The following is a 13,229-nucleotide window of genomic DNA, read 5'->3' on the forward strand; positions in this document are numbered from 1 at the left end:
CATTGTTGCCTACATCAAATGTCCACAAACCAGCATTGTCAAGTCTTAAAAGTATTTTCTGACTCATTTTTTGGTTAGAAAATGCAGCACTGGAGCCCAAAGACACCAAACCCACTGCCAAAAGGCTCTGCTTGTTACAGAATGTATTACTTCTATTTGCTTCTTTTAACTTTCTTTGCATTTCCACATCATTCATTCATCTGTCCTTTATCCTCTGAAGTGCTTTACTGTCCTACAGCTTTCTAATTTGGAAAATAACAGTTCTTAAAAGCTGTTACCTTGCAGAACACTGAATGATCTCACCTTTTCTTCTTTCCTGCATATTAAATTATCTTTGTTTAAAAAAAACATATAAAATAGAAAAAGTTACTAAACAGCCCAAAAAGAGAGAACATTCATCTGTATAAATATATTTTTATTTGCTATTTTCATCAGTACAGTTATTAAAACCACCCACATCACAGGTCAAAACAGTCATTTTACAGTTTACACTGGGAGATAAATTTTATGTTACAGACATGTGCATTATTTAAAACATTACAGTGCCATTTTAAAATACATCTTAATCAGTTACACCCTCTATTTACACTCCTGTAACAGGAGGATGTGTTTCCTTCTGAGGTTTTCCACCTGACTAACCACGACACGTGACAGCAGCTCAGTGCAGTTACAGTACAGACTGTGAAAGGTCATAACTGTTACTCAACATACAACTGATGTTTGGGTGGATTATGAAATCCAGGAGCACAAATGTGTGGAGTGTTTACATGCACATTTGTGTTAATGAATGCGTGTTCTGCTGGTGTCGCATGTAAATCATCATCATGTTAAAACCTGTCAGCAACAACCTGGAAAAGATCATATCACTGAAATACTTCAGAGCTGCTGGGGTGTAACTGAAGGTTCCCTGCAGACTATGCTTCACTTTGACTTTATAACTTCTTTGTTTCCATAGTTGAAACTATTTCATTATGTTCACAAGCTGATGAGACAGTCCTGCTGTACATCCAGGACGTTCACATCAGCTGTCACACAGTGCTGCATTCACTTGCTTTTTTTACTAGAGAGACAATATCAACAGAAACCATGACAGACGCTGCATCTTTACCAGACTCAATGTCTGAGATACTTCTGGTTTAACACAGTTTTACATTTTAGCAGATATTGCAGTCACTGTTTTAATTTTGTCAGTTTCCCATTTCAGCCTTTTATCTATTGCAGTGTCTCTGTTAGTGTCTGCGTGCTGCTCTGCCTCCCCTCTGACTGGTTTGAGGAGGACCAGGGGCAGTAAGGCCTCCACGTTACATGTTAAGTTAGCATTTTAGTGGTTCTGGATTCAGTGCATGGCTGGTGTTGGCACGGTCAGCTCTGCGGGAGGAGTGGATGCTGGTCCTCCTGCTAAACTGCTGATACCTCCCTGGTTCAGGGCGACCAGCAGGGCCTTCTCCAGCTTCTGCTCCAGAGCGTCTAAGCGACGGTCCACGTGCTCCTTCAGCCTCCTCTCCATCTCCTCCAGACGACGCTCCATTGCTGAGTCTAACTCCCTGTGGAGTTGGGGGGGGCAATGAGGTAACATTTGGTTAAAGCAAAGTGCATGAAGAGTAAAAGTTTAATTCCAAGATGAGGCATGTACTCTCTGATAACACTGAACCCTCCACTAATGTGCAATAAAATGAAAACTGGATTACAGAGTATATAATTATCACAGTTTGGAGTCACTTTAAGACCTTGGCTGTGTGAAAGTCCTTGTAACGTCTGTGGCTGTGTCCAAAATTACTCCCTTGTTCCGTAATTAACCACAACATCCAAGCAGCAGTTCCCTCCCAGCTGTGGTGTGTGTTCTTGCTTTATTATATAATAATGATTTATCATGTATGTAAAATGTGGCTGAATTTACATAGATGGTTAACATAATTCTGAATATCAAGATGAAAGAAATACATCTAAATCATATTAAAATACAGACATTAACTATGACTTGACTATAAAAGCATCTGGGCATTTTGACTTTGTGGCACCAGCAGCTGTGAAGCATGTATGGATGTGTGCTCACCTCTTGGACACTGTTTAAAAACCTCAAGCTGTCACTGATTCTTCCTCTTCAGTAATTTCCCTCACACATCACTTCCACTAAATACCAACAGAAAAGTGACCCGGTCAAGCTGAACCAAGTCAAACCTTTGAATCATTAATATTAATCAAATACCATCCACTCATACTACAGTCAATGCTGACCCTCAGAATTCTCCTGCATCCATCTTACTCAGGCAGATTTCTCTCTCTCAGACAGCCGAGTGTGGGTTTGATTCATCCAAACCACCTGGAGGGAAAATTCAGAACCGAGATGCTTCACAAAACATCTCTTTTTCCAGCTTCTTAAACATTTCCAGTCTCTTTTGCTTGTCTGTGCACTTTGGGTTTCTCAGCAGATTCCAGCAGCATTACTTCTTACCCTCAAGGATCTTGAAGAATCTTCAAACCAATCCCACTGCTGCTGCGGCTCCAGTAATCAGGCTTCTCTTACAACCAGAGAAAATCCTGACTGCTGCTGCTCCGTCTCTTTCACTGTTCATGTCTGATCCCTGCTGTCTGTCTGCTCAGCAGCATTTCTTTTATTCTGCTGTTAAAGGGGAACCCCCCCCCCATGTTATAAAGCAGCAGTTAGTCATGTAAATTTGGTTGTCAGGCTCATCTTTGTAAGTCAATGTATTTTTCTGCAGAAGTGATGTTAAAGTCAGAGTTTAGTTAGAACTCCAGGGTAGAATTATAATAGGGACCAATTTACACAACCACAGAAGCAGGATACAGATCAGAATGCAATGCAGCAGCTGCCTCAATTCCCCACAATGCAATGCAGAGATGCAAAGACACGTCAGACTTTTAAACAAACTGACATTACTCTTACAGTTTCACCACTGTGCATGAACCTTGTTTCTTTTACCACAATTATCACTCCCTCCACCTACACTTACAACTGAAACATGCTGCAACTGTCAAAAAGCATTCTGGGAAAGGTAGTAAATTGTTCACAAGAAGGTAAAAGAGGCAGGTTTAACAGTAAAACAATAAAAAGTACAATTGAAACAGCAACAGTTGTTAAATATTTCACAATAGCTAATTGTTATCAGCATCCTGTAAACAAGCTCCCACTCTTGTGACACATTTTTCTTTACAAATGACTAATATGTTTGAATTTGGTGCTGCCAAATATTTTCTCACTGTAGATATCACTCTTTCCTTTTTTCTGGAATCTCATTTAGAGTATTAATCTCTGTAAATATCTTAGCCTGTGGTAAGTTGACGGGTGTTCAGTGGTGAAGACGTACCGCTGAGCTGCTGTCCTCTCCTCGAAGCAGAGTCAGACTCAGCTGACGTTCTCCCTCAACCCACATGTGCTGTTCTGTTCTGACAAAGAGCCTCATTTATCAAACTGCAGCTTGTGGCACCAGTTCAAGAAAACATTTCTCAGTTTTGAAGTGACACTGACATCAGCTGTAAATCAAGTGAGCTGAAACTGAGCCTTTGCAAAAGTGTCGGCTAAAAATGTAAATTTATTCAATTTGGTTTGGTGCCGTTTGCCAACATTTTAATGATTCACACATTCAGCAGTGCTAATAAATGAACTGTGCTGTCTGTGTGTGTCAGCCTGCACTGTTAACTACCACTGGCCCAACCAAGATTCTTCTGTGTAGCTGAGTCTGCCAGTTGCTCACTAACCTGAATGTTTTCTGAAAAACAACATAACCACTTCACTGACTGTTTCCATGTCGTCTGATCTGCTCTGAACAACGTGGGATTGTTGCCAGGAAGCTTTGAGACCTGTGAATATTCTACCATGAAGCAGTGGGAAATGTTTGGGCTGACTTTCAGCTAACAATGTGACATCAGACAACCAAAACTATTGTCCCATAAAATCCCAATAAATGAGTCTCTGTTTCATCCACGCGCTTTCCCCTCAACAATGTGACTGTGTGACAATGATGTGGCAACAATAACTGAAACACACTGATCAAAAATGCTTTGTGTTTCTAAAACAGTTCTTTCAGTTTAATCAGGAATTATACAGCCTGTTAGCAGGGACATAAAATCTACACAGTAGCTCAGTTCTGAAGAAAAGCTAAAGACCAGATGCAAAGGCCTAAACAGTGACTTCAGACTGTTTATCAGGAGAATTTGTGCAGCTCGCTCACTGTGTGTGGAACAGGTGCGACGCAAAGTCAGAGCAGCTGTGACTCCAAAATTTTAAAAAACAGGAAGTAAACACTAGAATTAGTCTAACTCTAGGAAAGTTCATTTTTAAATAATTTGTTTTCTGAAATCAATCACATGATGTTTCTGACCGGTTGCGGATGATGTTGTAATTTCAAGGCAGTGAAGGAGAAGGTTCTGCATGCCAACAAACTGCTGTTTTGTTGCACAGCTGCCATTTTACGTGATTTGATTTGATCTGGTATATACTGGCAGCAATTCTAAGAGCAGTGCCAAGTTAAGTTCAGTGTTGTTGTGCAGACTGTCGAAGCAGTAAAGGATGAAAAACATGAACCACTGCTGTGGATCTCACTTTAAAAAGAATAACTACACTCTGAATAATTCATCATTACATCATACTCATCATTAAAACTACTTATTATTACTGTGCAATACTCATACTGAGTCTATTAGTGGTAATGCTAAGTACTAACAGGGGTAGTATTGTAATATAACAATTACAATAATTATTTATTATTAATAATGATTTAAAATACTTTATCTATAAATTGTTTCCATGTTTCTGAGTTGGTTGAGTGTTTGTCTACAGGATCCGAGCAGTAACATCTTCCTAACACAAGGTGGAGCTAATTCATCTGCTCATGAACGTGGAAGCACTTATTGATAAGGAGAGAGGGGATCAGATGTTTGAGGTGGGTGTGAGAGGTCAGGGTGATTATTGTTACTCTGAGCAGCAGCAACAAGTTGATGCTGAACCAAACAAAATCAACACAAACTTTTCTATCAGCAGCGAAACACTGTTGACAGTCGTTGTAACAGGATGAACTCACTGAACTGCACTCACCATGTGCCATTTCTCATCATCTTCTCTCTCTCTGCCGCTGCTGCAGCATCATCCAGTCTCAGCTGCGTCACCTGACCGCAGACGCTCTGGAGCATGGGCAGAAGCTCAGGGCTGGGGCTTAACGCCGCTCCATGTCCTTGACCTTTCAGGAAGTGTGACATCATCTCTGCCAGCTGGGCATGGCCTCTGCTGTCACTGCTCACTGAAGACCAGAGACAGATTTATCCATATTGCTAACTAGTCAGTGGCTATGATGAGTGAAATTCAAAATTTAAGTAGTAGGCTACATTATTAAATAATTCATTTGGTCAAACAAGCAACAGTGTGCAACAATGAACACAAGTTATATTGTTTTCATTCCTCTCTAAACTCTTTTCCAGGCTTGTGCTGTGTTTATAGTATTTTCATTCAAGTCTGATTTGAGTGTTTTGCTTCTTTGATCCAAGAGAAACAGTTTGTGGAAAGATTATTATGAAATTTCAGAAATATGGACACACACTGACATCACAAATTACAATTTCCAAAGTAAATTTTTTTTTTTCTACATTTACATAACGTCAAAGACAATCCAGCTCCAAGCTGGAGGCAAATTTTTTCAGCACAAATGTCTGTTGATATCATTTTTCCTGAGTCTGCTCCTTGTTGACTTCACTGTGCACGAAATCAAAATCCTTACCTGTGTTCTTAGTGTTGACACCAGACAGCAGGCGGTCTGGAGACGAGGAGGTGGAGCCGTTGGACATCGATCCATTCTGAGCGAGTGGAGCTTCGTCTGCAGGGCTGATGAAGCCCACTGGAGGCTAAACACAGAAACAAGACTCTCTGAAAATATCCAGCGTAGAAAATATATGTAAACATCTCCTGAACACACACTTTTCACAAGTTGATAGTGGACATGCTGAGGAAGGGATTTACATTTGCAAAACAGACAGTCAACTTTGGTACAACTTTGGCTGCACACCTGAGCCGTTCAGCAACTACCCCACTAGTTAAACTGTGGGGTAATTTGTTGGTGATGTGCTGTAATTAATCATAATGCCTTTTAAAGAGGAACAGGAGGAGCATCAACACCAAACAGACCAGTTTAAATTTCAACTGCCTCCCTGTTGTTGCTTTGCTTGTTTGATTCTTTTACTATTAAGTTAAGCTCTGTTTACATTCATATCAGTTAATGATCAAAGACATTCAGAATCATCTCTCATTGTCTTTGATAAATGATGTTAAAATTCAACTCCTTCATGTTTTAGTGGTAACTGAGGGATCACAGTCTTCTGTGGGATGAGAGCAAACAGCACAGATAATATTGATACCGTGGGCTCTGCAGCCTGGGTGTGGTTTAGTTGGGATGTTTGGTTGCTGACGGCTGCTGGGGAGATGTTTGCTCCTTGAGCCAAGACAGAGAAAGCTCCACCGCCCATCAGGAGAGGCAGGAAACCGCCCAGAGAGCTGGTCTGGTTCTGGAAAGAATCACATACCAACTTCACTTTGTGTTCGTTTCTGTACTGTAGACACAGACTGAAGCTGACAAATTTTAGTTGCATTCCAGATGTAGAAAAGCATTGTAGCTAATTGTTATGATGCTTTTCTACAATGAAAATCAAGTCCAGAGGACAAACACTCAGCAGGCCAAACCCACATCTTAAATTTCAGAACATTCTTGAACATTAAGAGGGAGAGGTTTTGAAACAGTCCCTGCTTGCATGTTTAGAGTATAACAAGTTGATTTTCATTGCAACTGAAACGGAAACCTAATGTTACCTGCACTTCGATAAGTAGTGTAAAACCTTATGGCACACTATGGACACAGTGAGAGGTAATGAGCTAAAACATGTTATCCATCAGTATGGTCATTTTACTTATGTTACTGTTGTAATAAATATATTAGTCATGATAAATAACTCCTGCTCCTCTACCTTTTGCTGGAAGTGGACCATGTCCATGAGGTTCTGGGCTCCTGGTGAGAGACTTGTTCCCATCTCGTCAACCAGACACTGCACCTGCTGCATGTCAATGCCGGGGCCACGGACTGGACAAGGCTGCAGCGGTTTAAGACCCACGATGACCCGAGACACCAAGACACTGCTTCTACCAGCCAGAGAGAGCAGCTGCGAGACAGAACCAGATGATTAAACTAAACTCATAGTCACAGCACTGACCTCTGAGCCTGATCGTACTGTAGCTCACCTTTACTTCACAGGCAGATGACGGGTGCTCCAGGATCAGCTGTTTCCTGTAGAAAGGCCCTCTGTCTTCACTGTGAGTAAAAAACAGAGGAGACGCTGCTTCAATATCCCAGACATATTATATACATAACTGCGTTTTATCCTGTACTCAACATTTGGTACTGAGCGATAGGACATGTGGGGAGACAGGACATGTCACTGACTAAATTCAAATTCTGGATGTTGCCAACTAACTATTACATTTAAAACTGATTAACATCAATGGAACTGAAAATTTCTTATGTGTAAATTCAAAAAACAAACTCTGTTACTACCACTACAACACGCAACTCAAGGGATGATGAATGTGTGTGGGTGTATACCTGTCTGGCCGGATGCTGTCGTCCCTCTCCCCCCGTGCTGTCCCACAGTATTCTCCCGTCTGGTCATACAGCTCCATGGTTCGAGCCTCGCTGATGACCAGCAGGCGGCTGATGGCAGCGGGGGAGCTGGGGCTGCAGTGGACGGTCAGGACGCAGGGAGACCCTTCCTCTGTCTGCTCCAGCAGCACAGGGCTGCACCTGAGAGAGATTAGTGTTCAGTCAAAACCTAGGAAATTCAGCTGTCAGTCATCTTACATTGTGTGAAACAGAGGTAACATCTGTTTACTATGTCACGCTACGCTAACAACTTCGTACCGGTTTGTCTTGTCTCCCTCTGGCTGACCCAGCTCCTCTTCATGGTCGTCTTCATCACTGATGTGAACAGGAAGCAGGACATCAGCCAGGTGATGGCCCTGAGCATGACAGACCCAAGCAGCTCCGCTCTTCATGGCAATGTCCACCATGATGCCGCTGAGGCCACAGGGACTGTAACCTACAAGGAGACAAGCTAGGACACAAGGTAGGAAACAATTTAGGAGACAAGAGTGAATAAAAACAATCGGGAGACAAGATTAGAGCAGAAGAAGAGGTTCTGAGATGAGGCTGAATAGAGACGGGACAGAAGATAAATTAGGAGTTAAGAGATAAGGACCAAGGTAGGAGACTTGGAGCATTTAGGAAACAAATCAGGACACAAGACTGTTCTCAGGCAGCTTCTTTTTAGCAACTAAACTGTGAGCCCCAGCATTTTAACAGTATCTGACAGTGCAGTTTAGCTTCCGCTGTGCATGTACTGTGTAGATGCTTGTTTTGTCCTTTACCTTGTATATTTGATGCAGTACATGAGAAACATTTGACAGTATTTGTAGCTGTAGGGTGCTGGGATGTTTTGACTTGTATTCTTTTGCTTCAAACTGTTAGAATTCGACCGACATTATATTTAAAAGTCAAGTTTTTGCTACAACAGCGTTAACTGTAAATAAGAATAACAATAATCTGGCTGCTAATATTAAACCATAACACTGTTCACATTTACCTTGAAATCGCTTCAGCTGAAACGGTTGATTAGCTTGTTTGCAAAGTGTTTCTGAATTTCATCCTTCGCATTTCTTCTCACTCAACCAAAAACTCCGGATCTAGCTCGTCTCGGAGGCAGATGTGATGATTTTAACTGGAGTTACCGGTAAATCCTAACGCTAAATCTAACGCATCGAACTACAGCTGCCGGGTCGCTGCACTCGACGCGTTGTGGCGGTGTGACGTCAATAAACAGCGACTAGGAGATGTCGGTCCAAGCCTTGACACAGGGTAAACAAGCACTTTTATTCGAGTTAAACAAATAACCTATCGTGCCATATTTAATCAAAGCTGTATGTAGCATTGTGTAAGATTTTTCGAGAGCTGAACAGAGCTTCCTGAGCGGCTTGAGCTTGGCGGCTGAAGTTGTGTGTTGATGTCTTCGCTAACCGGGAAATAGATAATGCATGCTAACTCTTTGTGGGGCAGGGGATGGACTTCACGGAGTGCTACGGAGACACCGTTTCCAGTGTTGCTGCCGCAGCCCGGTCCGGCTGCAGGAGGCGGGTGAGGAGGCTGATAAAGCGGGGCTGCAGCGCGGACTGTCGGGACAACCGCGGCTGGGAGGCCCTGCATGAGGCGGCGGCTGCTGGAGCCGCAGAGTGTGTGCAGGAAATTCTGTCTGCTGCCGGCGGTAAGGACAACGAGGTTGTGGTTCTGTTTATTTTCTCTTGGCAAAAGGCGACTCTTTATTGTTCATGGTTTCCTTTTGCTTATCTGATGACAAACCACACAGCTGGGATCTTTCTCATCGTTCAGTATCCTGAATCACTGGTTTCACAGTCTCTATCGCAGCTAATGATTGTTCCCATGATAAAAAATACAATGGAACATTTTCAAATTGGACTGGAGCTGCAATTAATGATTACACATGATTACTTCGTAATCATTTTACATCAACAACAGAACGAATGTGAATAAAACCCCTCACACATGGTGACAGGTTACAGTCCAAAACCTAGATGCACTTCATTTAAAAGGACGGAAAACAGAGAAAACTGTAAATTCTCAGATTTTAGAATTTCATGAGATATTCTTTAAAGTCAAAGTAAGACACAACAACGATAGACATTTTTCCTTTTCTAACTGTAAGCAGCAGGCTCCTCCTCCCGTGGCTGCCATGCCTATGTGAACTCTTTGACTCATGAGGGGGAATCTGCATGTTACCTGGCAGCACAGCGTGGACACCTGGCGGTGGTCCGACTCCTCCTGAAAGCACATGCCAACATCAACCAGCTGACTAATGACTTGTCCTGTCCTCTGTATGCAGGTATAACACGTGCACATCAACAAAATGGTTTTCTGTACGTCACCTCCTTGTACTGCTTTCACCCTTTTATGCACCTCTGACCAAATGAATCCTTGCATAATAAAGTTCAGCTTCAATTTGAATGAATTCTATCTGCTGTATTTACCAGCTGCTAATTTCCAACAGCTGTAGACGGTGGACACAAGGAGGTTGTGGAGCTGCTGGTTAGTGAAGGTGCAGAGGTCAACAGAACACACACTGCGTCCTGCTGGACCTGCCTTCATCAAGCTGTTTATAAGGTAATAATGAAACTCACAAACACACACTCTACTGTCTGTGGTGTATCCTGACTATTAATGAACACACACTCTCACTTCCCTAAGGGTCACAATGAAATTGTGCGTATACTGGTTAATGTATGCAACCTGGAGGCAGTCGATGACCACAGGATCTCCCCTCTCTTTGTGGCTGCACAGTATGGGCAGCAGGAATGCCTAGAAATTCTTGTTAATGCTGGTAAATAGCTGTTTTTCTTTATGCCTTCATATTTGTACACATTTGCTCATAGCTATGTTGCAATTTACTGTTGACACAGACTTTTTTTGTGTCAAAGCTATTCTCTCTGCTTCTTCTTGTCTCTCATGTCTTAGACCAGTAATCAAGTAAAATGGAATACATGATGAACTGTGTTTGATTTGGTTTTCACTTTAGGTGCCAATGTGAACACCCAGGCAGCTGATCTGGCCACACCACTGCTCATTGCTTCTCAAGAGGGCCACCAGGCGTGTGTATATTTCCTGTTGGACCATGGGGCTGATCCTAACATAGCCTGCAGTCATGACTGGCCCCAGCTCCCCATTCATGCTGCTGCTGAGTTTGGTCAAATCGGGTACTGACTTATAACTTGTCTTTCATTTAGGCATTGTTGGGCAGTATATCAGGACATAACCCCTTAAAAAGAAGTAATATCTGCTTGTGGTCTCTCATCATATGTTGCATTTGTCACTGGGTTGTGAGCTGTTGTTTACAAGAACAACTATTAGAGAAACAGCATTCTGACAAACTTTACAATTCTATGGGTAATTTCTACGGTCTATAAAATAACAGAGAATAGTAAAAAATGTCCATTACAGTTTTTCTGAGCCCAAGTCAACACCTTCTGATTGCTTGTTTTCTCCAACCCACAGTCTAATACCTATGGATGTTCAGTTTACTAAGATATAACATAGAGAAAAAGGAAATTGTCATATTTGAGAGGCTGCAGAAAAAAAAGATAATTTTTCTTAACGGCTGACTGGAATTAAGTTATTTAGTTTCCAGAACTGTTGATTAATTTCATGTCAGCACTGATGCTGATTGTTTGGAGATGGTGTATGCAGTTTTAAACAATTTTTTTTTACCTTAAACCTCTCTAATTCTGTAAATCCAGTGTCCTCAGGAGGCTGGTAGCTGTTACAGATCGTGTGTGTGACGGCGGCGATGGCATGGTAAGTCCACTGTACGTGGCCATCAGCAACCATCAGAGCAAGAGTGTTGAGCTGCTTTTAAGGGAAGATTACAGCCCAGATGCCCAAGACTGCACACACATCCTGGGCCTCCGTTCACCACTCTCCTTCGCCTTGTGTCATACACCCACCGAACCATACAGGTTTGTACGAAAGCAGATTTAACTAACACTTCAGCAACATACACAAAATAAAACAACTGATTGGCCGTTGATAATGATTAAAATCTCTTTCAGTGAATCAGTGAGGTTGCTGGTAGCTGCTGGAGCAGCTTTGACTGAGGAGGACTGGATTTATGCCTTGGCCACTGACAAAACAGACTTGCTGCAGCTGATACTTGAGCACAGATGGATCCCTCGACCAGAGACTTTGAGCGGGGACCGTCCTGTATCACAGCATCATGGGAAAACTGTGTTAAAGCTGCAGGAACTGAGGGATCTGCTGTGTGTGGCACTAAACCAAGTACGTTTTGCTGCCTGCTGGCTTCCTCTGCTCCTGAAGGCAGGACTGGAGCCTTCTCTACTGCTTCAGCCCCACATGTAAGACTCTCCTCTCACTTTCTCACTTTTTTGGTCACTTATCAGAGCGCAGTTCTTGATCAGTGTTTCTCTGTCCTCTGTGTTTTTTAGGCTGGAACAAGCAGACAGTGAGGTGTTGGATTACCTACTAGAGTTTGTAAACTGGTCAACTCTGTCTGTCCCTTTAAAACATATTCTGAATCAAAGACGAGTGGAGAAAACCTGGGAACCATGTCCATATTTTGGTACAGTGACAACATATATATATATAGCAGATATGCTTCTACTAATCTGTAGTAAACTTCAAATAATAACTGTTTTCATTCTGTTTACTCCCTCTAGACTCCATTCCCTGTCTTTCCCACATCTGCCGACTGCAGGTTAGGGCTGTGTTGGGACCAGATCTACTGATGAGGACCAATGTAGTCCAGCAGCTCCCTGTGCCCTCCCCACTTAATGGCTTCCTTCAATTCAGGGACATCCCAGAGGCTTCTTTCCCACACTCACCACCATCACCACTTTCAAATCGAATACAGGGATACCACAGTACACACCAACATAGACATGTTCTATAGCACCATCCAACTTTCCCCTCTGTGTTGCTTTAAGGTTGTTAAAATCATCTTGTTTGACATTTTCAGACACAGTCGTGTGCAAAGGTTTTACGCACTAGAAGTAAAATGAGGATACTCTCAAAATAATGCCATGAATATCTTTTATTTATCTATGAAATTCAAACAAAGTGCAGTAAATAGAAAAAAAACTAGATCACTCAGTATTTGGTGTGAGCACCCTTTGGCTTGAAGACAGCACAGTGTCAGACTCTCCTGGAAGCTGTATGATGTTTACAGTGCAATATGCAGACCCCAGAGTCTTTGTTTTTCATAAATGCACCATTCCATCAAATGGAAAAATGTTCGATGTTTTGTGGATCATTTTGCAAACATTTCCTCAATATTCAGCATATTTGTTGTGAGTTTGGGATTATAAGAATTTAAAATATGTTTTGTGGGTTTAACAAAGTCAGACCTCATAGGTTATGGTTTTAAAAGATAAACAAACAGTTAAAAGATGGCTTCATGATATTTCACCTGTTAATTATCAAACATCATTCCCCTCATTTAAATATTGTGATATCCTCATTTTGTTTCTACTCTTTTTCTTTTGCTGAGGAGGCATCACGTATGATATTTGTTGTATAATAAAAGTGAATTATAAGTAAAAGCATCCTAAAACAAGTGGTGGTGGGGTTTATTTATCGATAAGCTCTGAGATGAAAACA

At 41.9% G+C, this 13,229-nt stretch overlaps 2 protein-coding genes across 3 annotated transcripts; one reads left to right on the forward strand and one right to left on the reverse strand.

Moving 5' to 3' along the window:
- Nucleotides 1-398: 398 nt before the first annotated feature.
- On the reverse strand, nt 399-8,862 carry cunh10orf88 (chromosome unknown C10orf88 homolog). 2 transcript variants are annotated; one of them, XR_011684988.1, is made up of 10 exons: nt 8,635-8,775; nt 7,914-8,106; nt 7,599-7,796; nt 7,238-7,307; nt 6,967-7,158; nt 6,364-6,510; nt 5,730-5,853; nt 5,054-5,255; nt 2,453-2,620; nt 1,409-1,544 (listed from the first exon to the last, which is right to left on the reverse strand). XR_011684988.1 is itself a non-coding variant. In XM_071461654.1 (9 exons), exons 2-9 carry the CDS (start codon nt 8,060-8,062, stop codon nt 1,337-1,339), a joined length of 1,290 nt encoding a protein of 429 aa, XP_071317755.1. In that variant the 5' UTR covers nt 8,063-8,106; nt 8,635-8,862; the 3' UTR covers nt 399-1,336. The 2 variants fall into 2 exon arrangements, 1 of the variants encoding a protein (XP_071317755.1); XM_071461654.1 differs by lacking the exon at nt 2,453-2,620 and having other exon boundaries at nt 399-1,544; nt 8,635-8,862.
- On the forward strand, nt 8,824-13,185 carry asb3 (ankyrin repeat and SOCS box containing 3). The gene is made up of 10 exons (XM_071461652.1): nt 8,824-8,906; nt 9,105-9,309; nt 9,772-9,945; nt 10,111-10,223; nt 10,308-10,440; nt 10,636-10,813; nt 11,354-11,572; nt 11,666-11,968; nt 12,059-12,192; nt 12,290-13,185. The coding sequence occupies exons 2-10, from the start codon at nt 9,108-9,110 to the stop codon at nt 12,520-12,522; spliced, it is 1,689 nt and encodes a 562-aa protein (XP_071317753.1). The 5' UTR covers nt 8,824-8,906; nt 9,105-9,107; the 3' UTR covers nt 12,523-13,185.
- The last annotated feature ends 44 nt before the right edge of the window (nt 13,186-13,229 follow it).

The sequence above is a fragment of the Trachinotus anak genome, unplaced genomic scaffold (assembly GCF_046630095.1).
Source record: "Trachinotus anak isolate AG129_WGS33_773 ecotype Australia unplaced genomic scaffold, CSIRO_AGI_Tana_v1 ptg000025l, whole genome shotgun sequence".
Taxonomy (NCBI): Eukaryota; Metazoa; Chordata; class Actinopteri; order Carangiformes; family Carangidae; genus Trachinotus; species Trachinotus anak.